Source organism: Pristiophorus japonicus, chromosome 2 (assembly GCF_044704955.1).
Source record: "Pristiophorus japonicus isolate sPriJap1 chromosome 2, sPriJap1.hap1, whole genome shotgun sequence".
Lineage (NCBI taxonomy): Eukaryota > Metazoa > Chordata > Chondrichthyes > Pristiophoridae > Pristiophorus > Pristiophorus japonicus.
Window position 1 is genome coordinate 213,466,487 of NC_091978.1, and position 18,089 is coordinate 213,484,575.

At 41.4% G+C, this 18,089-nt stretch overlaps 1 protein-coding gene across 11 annotated transcripts in view; it reads right to left on the reverse strand.

Annotated features, from left to right (window-relative positions):
• LOC139243823 (cytoplasmic polyadenylation element-binding protein 2-like) overlaps positions 1-18,089 on the reverse strand; it is a 211,983-nt gene that overhangs the window by 27,500 nt on the left and 166,394 nt on the right. For all 11 annotated transcript variants that reach the window (XM_070870875.1, XM_070870880.1, XM_070870876.1 and 8 more), the window contains 5 exons: positions 12,865-13,041; positions 12,677-12,766; positions 11,045-11,163; positions 9,297-9,411; positions 7,063-7,244 (listed from right to left, as the gene is read on the reverse strand). In XM_070870875.1, the coding sequence (XP_070726976.1) occupies positions 7,063-7,244; positions 9,297-9,411; positions 11,045-11,163; positions 12,677-12,766; positions 12,865-13,041 (683 nt within the window). The remainder of the gene's footprint in view (positions 1-7,062; positions 7,245-9,296; positions 9,412-11,044; positions 11,164-12,676; positions 12,767-12,864; positions 13,042-18,089) is intronic.

An 18,089-nucleotide genomic window follows, 5' to 3' on the forward strand; every position in this document is an offset into this window, starting at 1 on the left:
AACGGGTGTACCACTGTTATATGTTCAAGCTGTAGAGGGACCTTGGTAAACATCAGGCACTTCATTCTGGACTGTCAGCATTACTACGGGAGGTCGACCAGCACTACATTAATAAAGCTATTCAGAGGTCAGGAATAGACGAGTTTAATACTAACCTCATACCACTGAAATAAACAATTTAAAATTAAAAAAAATTCTAAATAAATCATTTATGTTCACCCTATTTTCCCATTCTGTATATTTTCATGTTTACCTAATCTCCAATTGCATATAATTACACAGAATATACAGCACAGAAACAGGCCATTCGGCCCAACTAGTCCATGCTGACATTTATGCTCCACTCGAGCCTCCCTCCATCCTTCCTCATATAACTATCAGCATAACCCTCTATTCCCTTCTCCCTCATATGCTTATCTAGCTTCCCCATAAATACATCTATACTATTCACCTCAATCACTCCCTGTGATAGCGAGTTCCACATTCTCAGCACTCTGTGGCTAAAGATGTTTCTTCTGAATTCCCAATTTCATTTCTTGGTGACGACCTTATATTGATGACCTCTAGTTTTATTCATCTCCAACAAGGGTAGCTATTCTCTGTGTTTACTCTTATCAAAACCTTTCATAATTTTAAATACCTCTATTAGGTCACCCCTTAAGCCTTCTCTTTTCAGGAGAAAAGAGACCCAGCCTCTTCATCCTTTCCTGATGGGTATACCCTCGCATTTGTAAATCTTTTTTGCACCCTCTCCAGTGCCTCTATATCCTTTTTATAATATGGCATCCAGACCGTACACAGTACTCCAAGTGTGGTCTAAGGTTCGATACAAGTTTAGCATAACTTCTCAACTTTTCAATTCTATCCCTCTAGAAATAAACCTTAGTGCTTGGTTTGCTTTTTTAATTGTCTTATTAACCTGCATCGTTACTTTTACTGATTTGTGTATTTGTACTCCGAGATCCCTTTGCTCCTCTACTCCATTTAGATTCTTATTTTCCAAGTAATAAGTGACCTCATTTTTCTTACCAAAATGTAATACTTCACACTGATCTATGTTGAAATTAATTTGCCAATTATGCCCATTCTGCAAGTTTATTAATGTCCTCCTGTAATTTGTTGCAGTCCTCTTCAGTATTGACTATTCCCTCCCCCCCTTTCCAATTTGGTGTAATCCGCAAATTTAGAAATTGTGTTTTTGATTCCAAAGTCTAAATCGTGAATATAAATTGTGAACAATAGCACTGATCCTTGTGAGATTCCACTTTCCACCTTCTGCCACTCTGAATAGCTACCCTTTACCCCATCTCTCTGCTTTCTGTCTTGCAGCCAGCAAACTATCCACCCTATAAACACACTTCACTATATTCTGTACCCCTTGGATTCCAACATACATTTTTCATCAAAAACAGCCAATCGAATGCCAGACATCTCAAATTAACAGATCAACTTGTTTTATGCAGAAGGGAAGATTCTGGTAATTCAATCATGCCCCACTGAGATAAGTGTGAAGTTAAGAAAAGTAGCGATTGGGACAAATTGACGTACCTACAGACTTATCTCCCTTCAACGATGAAGCATTCTAAACACTCAAATATTATTTTCTATTAACATTTGCAAAAGTAATTAAAATTCAACTTGATATTCGTTAATTCGCCCAATTTGACATTTTTGTCTAATTGAGCCATGTAATATTAACAAATCACTCAGTAGTTAAACTTATTAAAATAATCAAATGACAGTATGACAATAATTTCTAAATTAGCCAGATTTTGTTACACTACCCTTTCCATCTAAAACAAATGTGTATTACCCAACAGATTTCCTTCTTTGCTCTCATATTGTCAATCTCACATTTTTGATAAAGATGGAAAAATTGTGTGTGTGTTGAATTACCCATTGTACTAGTACTGAAACCTACAATTTACATGTTCTCTGACAACATCCTTCACTTATACAAGACACTGAGAAACATGGCAGTTTGTATAACATTGTCCAATTTAGGTCAATTCCCTTGTACCTCCAATTCATGATCCTGAATTTTGCAGCACAAGATGATTTGAATAAAGGTTTTCCATTTTGCAACAGCTACGTACATAACGAAGCAAAATTAATATGCCAGCATGAAGTACACTGAGGTTAATTTGAACAGCGAAGAATTTAATGTTAATTTATAGCCTCAGCCTCATCGCAAGAACAATGGTACCATAAATATACGCTTCATTTAATCACATCTGCAGACATTGCATATTAATAAATTATGCATACACTGTGCTGTTGTTAATTAAGATTATGCGATGCGTGAGAGTTTTGCTAACAAATTAATAAAAGGAATAATACATAGGAGGGCAGCAAAGCTAAATCTTGGAAATGGTGTCAATTTCAAAATCAACAAAAATGACAACTATAAGGAATCATAGGAAGAACTGTTCTTTGATTAGCTGAGTGTCTGACTTGGAAACCCATCCCCATAACTGAGTGTTCAAACCATAGAGTTTCTGTTTGCCAAATATGCAGTGCACATACTCTTCTGGTAGGAACACAACCCTAAGCTCAAAGAATTTAGCAGATCAGCAAGAAGCCAAGGTATAATGATCCTCAAGTGTGTGCAAGGTACTGCTTGATTTTAACTAGTTAAAGCCATGCAGCTTACCAGTACATGGCACAGGCCAGCTTTCCACTGCTTGGGTAGCTAGTACCACCTTCGTGGTTAGGATATTAGTTTGTAGGGTTATCTGGAGCTAAGTGGAAGGAATCGAGCCCCCAGTGATAGATCTACTCTTCCAGTTTTCCACTGAGCCAAGCCAATCTTCAGCACCCTGGAGAACTGCAAGCATGCATGGCTCAGATATTAGATTACAGAGTATGCCACAGAGGATTGAGTCAGTTTGAATCTTCCATCGTTAGGTGGGCTATCTTGGAGCCACCTTGTTCAAGAGTCATTAGCCATTGCTTATGTCTCCCATTACACAATTTAAACAAGATTTTTTTTCAATGTTATTCAAATCTTGTAGAGTTCATAACATATTGAATGAATACCTATATTTAAGGTAGACCAGTAGGTGAAGCTATTGCTTGTAAGACTTGTGTTGCAATGTGACAACTTCAGTATGTAATGAAGGTAAAGATAGAGTTCTGAACTGTAGGTACACTCGAATGAAGATCCAGTAATTAAATGTGCAGAATCCACATGTTAAATAAATTTGCGCACTAATATAAATTTTTTAATGATGTGATTGGCTAGTAAGCAATTAAACATGACCAAGGGTAACTGTTTATATGTTACATACACACACACACACACACTAAGTTAGGTGTGAATTGCTAAGAAAGCTTCCAATTCAAATATCACAGAAGGTCAAAGCTCTCATGTCCATAGAGACATTTATCATGTGGACGACAGCTAATTACTGCAGCTGTTCTTAACCACTGAGCTGAAATGACTAATGTTCAGTTCCAATCTCCTCAGACATAGGCATTTTACCTGATCCATCTGTCAATATTACTCTAATCTAATACCAATATCCTACAATTAGAAGGAAACTGCTACATTTTCAGAGTTAAATGTGACAATTTACTATTAAATACAATAGCCCTGTCACTAAAATACTCTTGTTGGTACCATTTTGGCAGAACGTGCATTATTTATAATTCTTTCTGCTAATGGGGAATCGGTATTCATGTAATTCCTCTAAAACTAATTCCATTCCATAATATATTTTTCAAAAGGATCATGGAAGAGCATCGCAGAGCACACTGCAGTTTTGAAGCATTGACATGCAATTTGAAGTCGTCAAAATGAACCCCGTAGAATTATAGAATGGTTACAGCACAGAAGGCGGCCATTCGGTCCGTTAGTCTCTCTCAGCTAGTCCCATACCCCTGCCCTTTCCCCGGGGTATTTCTATGGAATTCTCTGCCCCAGAGAGCTGTGGAGGTTGGGTCATTGAATATATTTAAGGCGGAGATTGACAGATTTTTGAGAGATAAGAGAATAAAGGGTTATGGGGAGCGGGCAGGGAAGTGGAGCTGAGTCCATGATCAGATCAGCCATGATCTTATTAAATGGCGGAGTAGGCTCAAGTGGCCAACTCCTGCTCCTATTTCTTATGTTCTTATATCCATCAGCACCATTGTTTAATGGAGAGGGGAATGAAAGAGAAAAAGATCAAGTAATGATAACGTAAGACTTTGAAAGTGGTCAGTAATCTATTCCAACTTAATGCACAAATGTACAAAGTTTTATTTCACATCACATATATCATAATGAGGACCAACAATATGATGGGTGTTGGTTTATTCTACATAAAGCAGAGGAAAAACAAAAGCTCGTCAATGAACATGCTGAAATCTTGAAGCAACTGACAAGAAGACTACAAAGTAAGATTAAAGTGATCTCCAAATAACAAAAATTCATATTTGTTATTTAAGACATTTTATTTATTTAAGAAAATAAAACATGCTCAATGGGAAACTAGTAAAACATCTGACGCTCTTATTCCAGCATCGCTAATGGACACTATACTGAGGTCACAAAGTCCTGAGTGACAACCTGTTATTACTAAATTCACTGTTCTTCTAGTGGAAAAGTTTGCCTGCTCCAATCACATGTCAAATTCTGCTGCGCAGCGCACGTGATTTTCCAACCATTGGGGTGAACCTAGAAAAGCACAGCCCCGACCTGGACGCCCGTTTTTCGTGCCTAAAAGTGTCAGAAAAATACCTCCAGATTCTCCGGCTCCCTGCAGGTCCCTGGGAGCTAGGCACGGCGCGCACACAGCAGCAGGGGGCAGAGCAACAGAGTCGCGCCGATTCTACAAGTGGTGGGGGGGTGGGGCTAATTTAAATGAGACAACGTCGTGCCGGCAGCCTTGCGTGTGCACGTTGGAGCGCGCACGTTGGAGCGCGCGCACGCGCAGTAGCCCATAAACATTGGCTCTCGGCCATTTTTAAAGGGACTTAAAGAAAAGTGTTCATTTGTCTGTTGAACCCATGGAAATCCTTGGGATTGAATTTTGGTGATTTCTTTTGGTGCCTGAAGGAGTGCTTTTAGCTGCACTGTTGAAGAAATCACCTGCTGAAATCAGTGAGTGCTGCTTGCTGTGACTTCGGCTGCCGTGAGGCACTGACGCCGCCCCTATCCCGTGGCCGAATGGCCTCAGTTTCCCTCGCAGCTCGAAGGCTGCTTGCTGTGTCTTCGGCTGCCGTCGGGCACTGATGCCGCCCCTATCCCGTGGCCGAATGGCCTCAGTTTCCCTCGCAGCTCGAAGGCTGCTTGCTGTGTCTTCAGCCGCCGTCGAGCCACTGGCGCCGCCCCTATCCCGTGGCCGAATAGCCTCAGCTTCCCTCGCAGCTGGAAGGCTGCTTGCTTGCTGTGTCTTCGGCCGCCGTCGAGCCACTGTCGCTGCCCCTATCCCATGGCCGAATGGCCTCAGCTTCCCTCGTAGCTCGAAGGTTGCTTGCTTGCTGTGTCTTCGGCTGCCATCGAGCCACTGACACCGTCCCTGTCTCCTACATGGAAGGAAGGCCTGCCTGAAGCACCGCAGCTCGAAGGCTGCCTGCTGCCATTATTGGGCTGCCATCGAGTCACTGACGCCGCCCCTGTCTCCAACATGGAAAGCCTGCCTGAAGCACCGCAGCTCGAAGGCTGCTGCTACTTCTCACAGGTAGGAATATCCAATATTTTATCTTTGCTTTGTTTATAATTTTTTATTCAGGATGGCTCTTTATTTGTTTAAGTAAGACTGTTGAATGCTTGTAGAATTTAATTACTTCCCTTCCCCACCCCTCCTCATTCCCTATGCCTGATTTGTAACCTACGCCTGATTTGTAAAGTGTAGGCAAGGTTTTTCTGAGCGTACAAAAATCTGCACTTACTCAATTCTAAGTTAGTTTGGAGTATGTTTTCACTGCCTAAACTTTCAAAACAGGCGTAAGTGGCCGGACACGCCCCCTTTTGAAAAAAAAATCTGTTCCAAACTGAAACTGTTCTAACTGACTAGAACCGGGGCAAACTAAATGCCGAGAATTGCAATTTCTAAGATACTCCATTCTAAACCAGTTGCTCCAAAAAAATAGGAGCAACTCAGGCCGAAACTTGACCCCATTAAGTTGGATAGTTAAAAAATTAAGTGCAGTGACTGCCCAGATTTCCTATATGTGCTTCCAGCAAGCAGCTCAAAGTTACAAAATTAGCCTCATATGCAATTTGCAGCTGCTCAGAATAATCCTTAAGGTGTGGTCTGTTCAAACTGTATTCATAAAGTTAAGTATAAACGAGGAAGATCATTTGGCCTAACTAGCTCAGCCATCATTGGAAATTACAATGTCCGCTTCCCCTGAATAGCATCCAACTGCCTCTTGAATGATTCTAGAGTTTCTGTCGCCACTACCCTACCCAGAATTCAATGTATTGATCATTTTTCAATGAACAGCTTTCTGACATCAGTCCTAAACATACCTTTTACCAGCTTGAACCCAAATCCTGCAGTCATGATTAAAGTAGATTCACAATCAACCTCTTCTATTCCACTTATTATTTTATAGACCTCCTTTCAAGACTTTCCTTACACGTCTCCTTTCAAGTCCAAATTTTTCTAACCTTTTGCATAACTCAGTTATCTGACAATAGTATTCAGTCTCATTGCCTTTCTCTGCACTGCTTCCAGGATTTTGATGTTTTCCTTGTACCTTGGTGACCAGATCTGAACGCAGTATGTAAAGTGTAGCCTTACCAGAGCATGATGATCTTAGACAAAGCTCCTAAAATACAATTACTGTATAAAAGGATTATTTAACCTTAGTCACAAAAAACATAGTTGCTTCAAGGACCATTGCCTTCAACTTTGCTCCACTATACCAAGCGATGGATGCTACAACAGCTGGAACAAAAAACAAATCTGTGCATATGCAAGCTTCAGCATGCACAACTGTTCTAACACTGATTAGTCAGGTCTTATAATTTAACAGGGTTTATTTTTGCGCAAAGTACCGATCTTCTGCAGTCAGAGGGAATCTAAGTAAAACAAGTCATTGGGTCTGCTAATTTCACATGATACTTACCCGTTTATCAATATCTCCATGCTGTAGCTGAACAAATCGAGCACTGATGGCTGCTATATAGCTCTGCTGATTCGAGAAGGCAACACGCCCTGCACCTTTAGGGTACTTCAGCTCTGGGTCAGTATCAATCCCCGCGTAACATACTCCACCATAAAGGCGATCCATTATCATAGCTAGTTCCACTGCAGAAGAAGAAATACAGAGGTTTTTAAACCAGAATGATACAAATTGAAGTGAATAAACCAAGTAGAATAGCTGTGTTCTTAAAAACAAATTAATTGAATGTCCCTTCATAGTTGGCCTATTGGTCAGTGTAAACTGCATAATTGTTTAACCATATAGTTGTTTATTAACGGTTATAATCACCGAGGACAAGTCGCTGTGGTCCCACTTTCTGATTAGCTTCATTTTCAGCATCATCAACTAATTAATTGACAGAAACCCACGATACTGGCATGAAGCATGATAGAACAAAGTAATAAAAGTTAACTTTTTAAGAACAAAATAGATACTGACAATGGATCTGTATTGTTAACCATTTGCTATAACAATTTTCATTCCGGTTCCAAAAAAACAATCAGAAGAGCACTGTCAATATAATATGTGGCTCCATATTATGCTCAATTCTGGTTTGCAACATCTAGCATTTAAAATTCAGACCATCATAGATAACATGTCAGAGATTCATCAGTTCAATACAGATTTAAAAAGAAACAAACTAATTTTGGAACGGGATAATTCTGCTGATTTACACTGGTAACTAGACAGGTTTTGTCCAGTTTCATGTCAAGACTTGACGATGATGACAACTTGCATGTATAAAGTGCCTTTATAATGTTAAAATATCCCAAGGCTCTTCACAGAGCCCTGAGGAAAAAATGGATGCAAGCCAAAGGAGGTGGTATTAGGAGGAATGCCCAAAAAGCGTGGTCAAATATGGGTTTTAAGGAGGAGCTATAAGTGAAGAGGCGGAGGCATTTTGGGAGGGAATTCCAGGACACGAGGTTTAGGTGGATGAAGTCACGGACACCAACGGTGGGGCGAAGGAGGGCGGGTTGCGCAAAAGGGCAGGTCAGAGGAATGGCGAGTTCTCTCTGGTTCAGCCGAAGACAGTGGCCAGGGAAGAAGTATGGTGCTTGTGGCAGGGGCTGAAGACAATAGCTTTGGTCTTCCCAATGAAACTGCAGCTCACTCCAACCTGAGTGTCAGGTAAACAGTCTGATAGCACAGCAGTAGTGGAAGGGCCAAGGGAGTTGGTGGACAGGTAGTACTGGGTGTCACCAGCTTAGATATGGAAGCTGACCCGATGTCTGCGGATTATGTTGCCCCGCAACAGCATGTAGATAACGAAGTGGAGGGGGCCAAGGAAGGATCCCTGGAGCACTCCCAAGGTGATCGTGTGAGGTGGGGGTGGTAATTAAAGCCATCTCTAGAAACACTCCAATTTGTAAGTGTGGAATCCTGCAAGCCAGTCCCACTGAGCTGGACAACAGAGGAAAAGCACTGGAGAAGGATGGAATGATCAATCATGTTAAAGGCTCCAGAGGTTGAGGAGGACAAGAAGGGATAATGTACCATAGTCACAATGACGGCATATGTAGTTCATGACTTTGGTTCGGGCCGTTCTGCCAGAAGAATTCAAATGGAGTTGCAGGAGAAATGGCCACGATTCCTGAGAAGCATTAAGACATTCAGAGATTTGAGAGAGAAAATAGGTTTGAGATGATGCAGTCTCGATGCGCCAAATGGCCTCCTTCTGTGCTATACTAGTCTATAATTCTACGAGGTTGTAGCTCGCAGAGACAGAGGGGTAAAGGATGGGTTTTTTGAATGCGGGTTATAATAGTTGTTTTGAAAGAGAGGAGGTAGTGCCTTAAGAAAAGTAACCATCTACAATGTCAGCTAGAATGGGGGACAGGAAGGGCAGAATCGAAGTCAAGAGTTTATTGGGAATGGGGTCGAAGGAACAGAAATTAGGTCTTGTGGACAAGATGAAATTCATGGTCTGCAAGCTCGTAGTTTCCTATTGTACACTGGTACTAGTGTATTGTTTATGGCATTGCTTAGTCAGCATTACGAAGCATTTGAATTTAAGACAAATCTATAGGGACTGTAAGAGAGAGAGAGAATACAAATCATTTGATTGGTGTGGCATAATTAACATTTTTCAACGCAGTATCATTCTGCACACAAAGATTTTTTTCAAATAGTTCACTGGAGTATTTTTCTTTTACCAGCTCTGAGAGGGCGAGGAACCCCTCCGACAAAGATGGTTTTGCGAGGATCAAGTGGCTGTGAACCGTCCATTACAAAGTCGCTGTCACTTAGATTCCACGGCCGGATCTGGACCTGGTTAAAAGTAATAGAAATGTTTAAGTCACCTAGCTATTTTTAAACAAAAAAAGGACAATCTTAACACACAAAAAGAATCGTGTGACTGGCATTCTCCAATGTCAATGAATAAATGTTTATCAAATAGCAACAAGACACTTTCTGTCAAATAATCAGCTTCTCTAGTCTATCCATGTAACTGAAGTCTCTCATCCCTAGAACCATTCTCGTAAATCTTTTCTGCACTCTCTCTAAGGCCTTCACATCCTTCCTGAAATGCGGTGTTCAGAAATGGACACAATACTCCAGTTGAGGCCGAACCAATGTTTTATAAAGGTTCATCATAACTTCCTTGCTTTTGTACTCTATGCCTCTATTTATGAAGCCCAGTATCCCGTATGCTTTTTTAACCGCTTTCTCAACCTGCCCTGCCACCTTCAACAATTTGTGCATATATATTCTCACGTCTCTCTGTTCATGCACCCTCTTTAGGATTGTACCCTTTAGTTTATATTGCTTCTCCTCATTCTTCCTACCAAAATGTATCACTTTCTGCGTTTCATCTGCCTCTTGTCCACCCATTTCACCAGCCTATGTCTCCTTGAAGTCTATCATGATCCTGCTCGTTCACTATACTTCCAAGTTTTGAGTCATCTGAAAATTTTGAAATTGTCCCCTGTACATCCAAGTCCAAGTCACTAATATATATCAAGACAAAGAGTGGCCCTAGTACCGACCCCTTGGGGACACCATTGTGTACCTTCCTCCAGTCTGAAAAACAACCGGTCAACACTATTCTCCATTTCCTGTCACTATATCTTTCTCACTAGTTGGTGGCCTATGTTTATCTTTTCTCTTTCTCTAGTTCATGCAAATTAAAAATGAAATAACATAAACTGATGGCTATCTACTGGCACTCTATTACACATGGCCAAACAGTTTTTCACTCAAATCAAGAGTTTAGGGTAATTGGCTCAATACAATCTATTGACAGGAATATTAATGGTAAACATTAAAATCTGTAACGAGTGATAATCTGTTTTAGTACAAATAAAGTACAACAGAACTACTTGAAAATAATTTCATTTCTAAACACTTCTAACAGAACAATTTCCACAGTCTTATCCTTAGGTCACTTCTAGCCTCCCAATCAAGATTGTGAAGTTCCCAGCATTTCTGAGGCTAAGTGCTAAAATATGTCCTTTTTTGCCAAGCCTTGGCTATTAACACTCCCTGCTGCTCAATGCTTTCAGTCAGCCAACAGAGAGTGGTGGAACCTGAGGCTAATGAATGTAAATTATGTTTCTAAACCCTGTCTCAAATATGCCAAGACAGCAGTTCCAATTAGAAGGGGATATTCACCTTGTGATTTAAAATAAAAATTAAGAATAAGGATCTTATCCAGGAATATTCCTTTCATTTGTGAAGTAAATTTATTATCACAGATTTCAGAAATGTATTTCTAGACCATCCTGCACAAACACAAAAATATGCAGAAGCCAGTTTGCCACACTGATGATAGTGTTCCAACCTTGAGCACACACATCTTTTTAATTATACCCCTCTTTTTCATGTGCTTCACGATGACAGCTGGTGTGATGAATGATGGTTATGGCCTACAAGCACTTTGAGATGCATTCTATAAACTTACTGGCTTGTCCTTGATAGTGGGGCTTGAAACACAAAGGTAGAGTTTACCATCCTCTTCAATACAAGCATCAATCAGAGCCTGAACAGAACTCTCCTCCTGAAACAAGAGAAACGCATAACCTGCAACAGAAAAAGTATAAATCAGCAAGCACAGCTCCATTTATTTAGTCTTCAACTGTATTTCACAACTAAAAGCAATTTCTAAAACGATAAATAGTTGCTTGCAATTGGTGTAAAATACTATTTTTATCCGAAGCCTGTAATGCGCAACTGGGAACAAAGGGAAAAAGCATATCGAAAGAATGTCACCTCTGGACTGCCAATATGCTTCTGTTAGAGTGTGTGTGTGTGTGTGTGTGTGTGTGTGTGTGTGTGTGTGTTATTGTATTGTAACTAAATTTTGTATCAATTTAATAAAATTTACTAAATTATGATGTATGGTTGCCATATGGGACCCAGTAGTAGCTACACCCAAACATTAGCATACACATTCCTCAAATGAGGCAAGAGTCTCTCGAGATTTTCTTCTCTTCTGTACCGTGTTGCACTGGGGAAGCAGGAAACCAAATTTAACTATGCCATGCAGCTGAGTACATCCCAAGGGCAAAACAGTCCATGATGAAACAGATAATAATTGTTCCAATTACATTTTGGATTCTGCATTTTACACTCACCATTGCCAGAATAAATTTATAGAAGCAGGCATTTAAAATGGTATAAATGGTTTAGAAAAATGCAGTAACTATGACTGCAGTTTATTTCCTCTGTGTTAAAATGCTATATTAATCTGGCCTTCAAAGCATAAATAATAAAAATAGAGCTGATTGTTAAGTTATATAATGATTTTCTTTTTAAAATAAACTTATGATTTCCTTTTAATTATAGAAGCCATGTCTCTTATTAAGATAAACAACTTAAAAACACAACATAAATTTCTTTAGTGCTGCAAACTGGCTTAAGGTTCATTCAAATTGATATCCTTAGTGGCAAATTATGCCCCCCCCCCCACCACTCAGGTCTCTCAATGCCATATACCTACCCCAAATAAGATGGCATGGATGAACACCTGTTTCTGGAACAAGTCCAATCCTGCTCAATAATTAGCCACTAAAACATGCACAAGAGTGGCCCTGGGTAAATTGATACCAAATTTTCCCTTTTCTCCACTTGGCATCTCACCAACATGGCAAAGCTAAGATCTCAATTCATTATGCAGGGAGTCTTTGGCACAGGTTATCAAAACTGTGTTACTCTACAATTAAATGGCACAATGCACAATCATGCAACATTACTTATGATTTTCATTTAAAACAAGGTATGGAGTTTGCAGATTAACTGAGTGTTACACCGTGTCCCAGTCCTAAACAAGAATCCCTCTATCTCTCCCCCAAAAAACATGTAATTTGTTGGCTATTTGCAAAACGATGGTACCTTATTTCGTAAATATTACGATCACTAAGAATCCAGAGAACACACAACCAAATATTCAGAAAGCAGTTAATCAGCTGTACATCTACATACAACTGATAGTTTAATAATTTTAATGCACAGATAAAACAAATTCAAACTGTGTCTAGTTGGCTACAAACAGAAAATATATGTGAGACACACATTATTAAATGAATTGCCTTACCTTTTGGTGGAAAATAGGATTTGCTTTCAGCCTTATGAGGCCAGTCAACAACCAAAGGTCCAAAACGGCGAAAGCTGGCAGTAATTTCATCTGTAAAAGCAGTGTTTAATAATGTATATAATCTCTACAAATAAATACAGTATAGAAATGAAGAAACAATTCTACAGCTATTTCGCAACTAATATTACCTTCATCGATATCTGGTGGAAGGCCACCAACAAATACTTTTCGTGAGTATCGTTCAATTCGTTCCCCATTCTGGTGAGATGTGCAGCAATTAACAGAATTCAGAACCCCAGGGACAGTCTGGTCCCCATGTCCATCATCAAGAAAACCATCTTCTATGGGGAACAATGAGGAGCGACCTGCAAAAAGTGACCATCAATTGAAATTTAAAAAAGAACTCAACTGCATCACACAAGGACTAAGGCCTTCAATTATTCAATGAATGCATTTCAATGAAATTTCTTTTTTATGCAAAATAAAGTCAAATTTAAAGCTTAATTTGCAGAAGAAAGGCGCCAATTTGTTTACAACAGCTGCATTTACAAATCATTTGAGGTTTTAAAAAAACTTCCCTAGGTACTTCAGACAGGTGTATGGAAAACTGGTGCTAAAACCTTGATACAAGCTTTGATGAAGGTAGGTTATTGTCAGGCATAAAATAAGTATATGGTTGATAAAATCTAACTTTATTAAACCTGTTAATTTCATCTCTGGAAACGAAAAAGAGGTTTGGAAAGAGTTTGTATCTACATGCATAAGTAAAATAATTGATGGATGGCGTCTTTGTTTGATGAGTCGGAGAGGTGGGAGTCGGAGCGGCAGCGGCTTATAAAAGGCCCAGCAGTTCGGGGACCAGCGTGGTGAGTCGAAGAGGTGGGAGTCGGAGCGGCAGCGGCCCATAAAAGGACCAGCAGTTCGGGGACCAGCGTGGTGAGTCGGAGAGGCCAGCCGGTGCAGGGAGAGAAGGCAAAAAAGAAGTTGAAAGAAATCGAAAGGTGATGTCACAGCCAAGGGGCTAAGTGATTGGCAAGTAGTTTTAGCTTTTTCTTTTCTTTATCAGTAGGTAACCTTTAGCATTATTGTTGCCAAATTAAGCTAATCTAGGGGTTAAGTCATGGCAGGAGAGCTCAGACACGTGTTATGCTCCTCCTGTACTATGTGGGAAGTCAGGGATGCTTCGAGTGTCCCTGACGACTACGTGTGCGGTAAGTGTATCCGCCTCCAGCTCCTGATGGACCGCAGTGCGGCACTGGAGCTGCGGGTGGATTCACTCTGGAGCATCCACGATGCTGAGAATGACGTGAATAGCACGTTTAGCGAGTTGGTCTCACCACAGGTAAAGGTACACAAGCCAGATAGGGGATGGGTGACCAACAGGAAGAGCAGTGCAAGGAAGGTAGTGCAGGGATCCCCTGCGGTCATCCCCCTGCAAAACAGATACACCGCTTTGGGTACTGTTGAGGGGGATGACTCATCAGGGGAGAGCAGCAGCAGCCAAGTTCATGGCACCGTGGGTGGCTCTGCTGCACAGGAGGGCAGGAAAAAAAGAGTGGGAGAGCTATAGTGATTGGGAATTCGATTGTAAGGGGAATAGACAGGCGTTTCTGCGGCTGCAACCAAGACTCCAGGATGGTATGTTGCCTCCCTGGTGCAAGGGTCAAGGATGTCTTGGAACGGGTGCAGGACATTCTGAAAAGGGAGGATGAACAGCCAGTTGTCATGATGCATATAGGTAAAAAACGGGATGAGGTCCTACAAGATGAATTTAGGGAGAGAGGAGTTAAATTAAAAAGTAGGACCTCAAAAGTAGTAATCTCAGGATTGCTATCAGTGCCACGTGCTAGTCAGAGTAGGAATCGCAGGATAGCTCAGATGAATACGTGGCTTGAGCAGTGGTGCAGAAGGGAGGGATTCAAATTTCTGGGACATTGGAACTGGTTCTGGGGGAGGTGGGACCAGACGGTCTGCACCTGGGCAGGACCGGAACCAATGTCCTAGGGGGAGTGTTTGCTAGTGCTGTTGGGGAGGAGTTAAACTAACATCGCAAGGGGAAGGGAACCTAGGCAGGGAGACAAGAGGGAAATAAAATGGAGGCAGAAGCAAAAGATAGAAAGGAGAATAGTAAAGGTGGAGGGCAGAGAAACCCAAGGTAAAAAACAAAAAGCACCACATTACAGCAAAATTCTAAAGGGGCAAAGTGTGTTAAAAAGACAAGCCTGAAGACTCTGTGCCTCAATGCGAGAAGTATTCAGAATAAAGTGGACGAATTAACTGCGTAGATAGCAGTTAACGGATATAAGAACATAAGAATTAGGAACAGGAGTAGGCCATCTAGCCCCTCCAGCCTGCTCCGCCATTCAAAAAGATTATGGCTGATCTGGCCGTGGACTCAGCTCCACTTACCCACCCGCTACCCATAACCCTTAATTCTCTTATTGGTTAAATTATATAATTGGCATCATGGAGACATGGCTCCAGGGTGACCAAGGCTGGGAACTCAACATCCAGGGGTATTCAACATTTTGGAAGGATAGACAGAGAGGAAAAGGAGGCAGGGTGGCGTTGCTGGTTAAAGAGAAAATTAATGCAATCGTAAGGAGGGGCATTAGCCTGGATGATGTGGAATCGGTATGGGTGGAGCTGCGGAATACCAAAGGGCAGAAAACGTTAGTGGGAGTTGTGTACAGACCACCAAACAGTAGTAGTGAGGTTGGGGACAGCATCAAACAAGAAATAAGGGATGTGTGCAATAAAGGTACAGCAGTTATCATGGGCGACATTAATCTACATATTGATTGGGCTAACCAAACTGGTAGCAATGCGGTGGAGGAGGATTTCCTGGAGTGTATTAGGGATGGTTTTCTAGACCAATATGTCGAGGAACCAACTAGAGAGCTGGCCATCCTAGACTGGGTGATGTGTAATGAGAAGGGACTAATTAGCAATCTTGTTGTGCGAGACCCCTTGGGGAAGAGTGACCATAATATGGTAGAATTCTTTATTAAGATGGAGAGTTAATTCAGAAACGAGGGTCCTGAAGTTAAGTAATGGTAACTTCAACGTTATGAGGTGTGAATTGGCTAGAATAGACTGACAAAGGATACTTAAAGGGTTGATGGTGGATAAGCAATGGCAAACATTTAAAGATCAAATGGATGAACTTCAGCAATTGCACATCCCTGTCTGGAGTAAAAATAAAACGGGGAAGGTGGCTCAACCATGGCTAACAAGGGAAATTAAGGATAGTGTTAAAACCAAGAAACAGGCATATAAATTGGCTAGAAAAAGCAACATACCTGAGGACTGGGAGGAATTTAGAATTCAACAGAGGAGGACTAAGGGTTTAATTAAGAGGGGGAAAATAGAGAACGAGAGGAAGCTTGCAGGGAACATAAAAACTGACTGCAAAAGCTTCTATAAATATGTGAAGAAAAAAAGATTAGTGAAGACAAACGTAGATCCCTTGCAGTCGGATTCAGGTGAATTTATAATGGGGAACAAAGAAATGGCAGGCCAATTGAACAAATATTTTGTTTCTGTCTTCACGAAGGAAGACACAGATAACCTTCCAAATGTACTAGGGGATAGTGGGTCTAGTGAGAAGGAGGAACTGAAGGATATCCTTATTAGGCGGGAAATTGTGTTCGGGAAATTGATGGGATTGAAGGCCAATAAATCCCCTGGGTCTGATAGTCTGCATCCCAGAGTACTTAAGGAAGTGGCCCTAGAAATAGTGGATGCATTGGTGATTATTTTCCAACAGACTATTGACTCTGGATCAGTTGCTATGGACTGGAGGGTAGCTAATGTACCACCACTTTTTGAAAAAAGAGGGAGAGAGAAAACAGGTAATTATACACCAGTGAGCCTGACATCAGTAGTGGGGAAAATGTTGGAATCAATCATTAAGGATGAAATAGCAGCGCATTTGGAAAGCAGTGACAGGATCGGTCCAAGTCAGCATGGATTTATGAAAGGGAAATCATGCTTGACGAATCTTCTGGAATTTTTTGAGGATGTAACTAGCAGAGTGGACAAGGGAGAACCAGTGGATGTGGTGTATTTGGACTTTCAAAAGGCTTTTGACAAGGTCCCGCACAAGAGATTGGTGTGTAAAATCAAAGCACACGGTATTGGGGGTAATGTACTGACGTGGATAGAGAACTGGTTGGCAGACAGGAAGCAGAGAGTCGGGATAAACAGGTCCTTTTCAGAATGGCAGACAGAGACTAGTGGAGTGCCGCAGGGCTCAGTGCTGGGACCCCAGCTTTTTACAATATACATTAACGATTTAGATGAAGGAATTGAGTGTAATATCTCCAAGTTTGCAGATGACACTAAACTGGGTGGTGGTGTGAGCTGTGAGGAGGACGCTAAGAGGCTGCAGGGACTTGGACAGGTTAGGTGAATGGGCAAATGCATGGCAGATGCAGCATAATGTGGATAAATGTGAGGTTATCCATTTTGGGGGCAAAAACACGAAGGCAAAATATCATCTGAATGGCGGCAGATTAGGAAAAGGGGAGGTGCAACGAGACCTGGGTGTCATGGTACATCAGTCATTGAAAGTTGGCATGCAGGTACAGCAGGCGGTGAAGAAGGCAAATGGTATGTTGGCCTTCATAGCTAGGGGATTTGAGTATAGGAGCAGGGAGGTCTTACTGCAGTTGTACAGGGCCTTGGTGAGGCTTCACCTGGAATATTGTGTTCAGTTTTGGTCTCCTAATCTGAGGAAGGACGTTCTTGCTATTGAGGGAGCGCAGCGAAGGTTCACCAGACTGATTCCAGAGATGGCTGGACTGACGTATGAGGAGAGACTGGATCAACTGGGCCTTTATTCACTGGAGTTTAGAAGGATGAGAGGGGATCTCATAGAAACGTATAAGATTCTGACGGGACTGGGCAGGTTAGATGCAGGAAGAATGTTCCCGATGTTGGGGAAGTCCAGAGCTAGGGGACATAGTCTTAGGATAAGAGGTGGCCATTTAGGACTGAGATGAGGAGAAACTTCTTCACTCAGAGTTGTTAACCTGTGGAATTCCCTGCCGCAGAGAGTTGTTGATGCAAGTTCATTGGATATATTCAAGAGGGAGTTAGATATGGCCCTTACGGCTAAAGAGATCAAGGGGTATGGAGAGAAAGCAGGAAAGAGGTAGTGAGGGAATGATCAGCCATGATCTTATTGAATGGCGGTGCAGGCTCGAAGGGCTGAATGGCCTACTCCTGCACCTATTTTCTATGTTTCTATTAGCCACAGAATATAATGCTAGTGGCTGTTTTGCCATTATGAATGACCACAAAGATTGTTCACTTCAACACAAATGACTCAGCATAAAAACCTATCTTCCTATTTCTGTGTTTCAATGTAAACCATGAAACACGGGCCTATTCAATTTATATTTGCAAT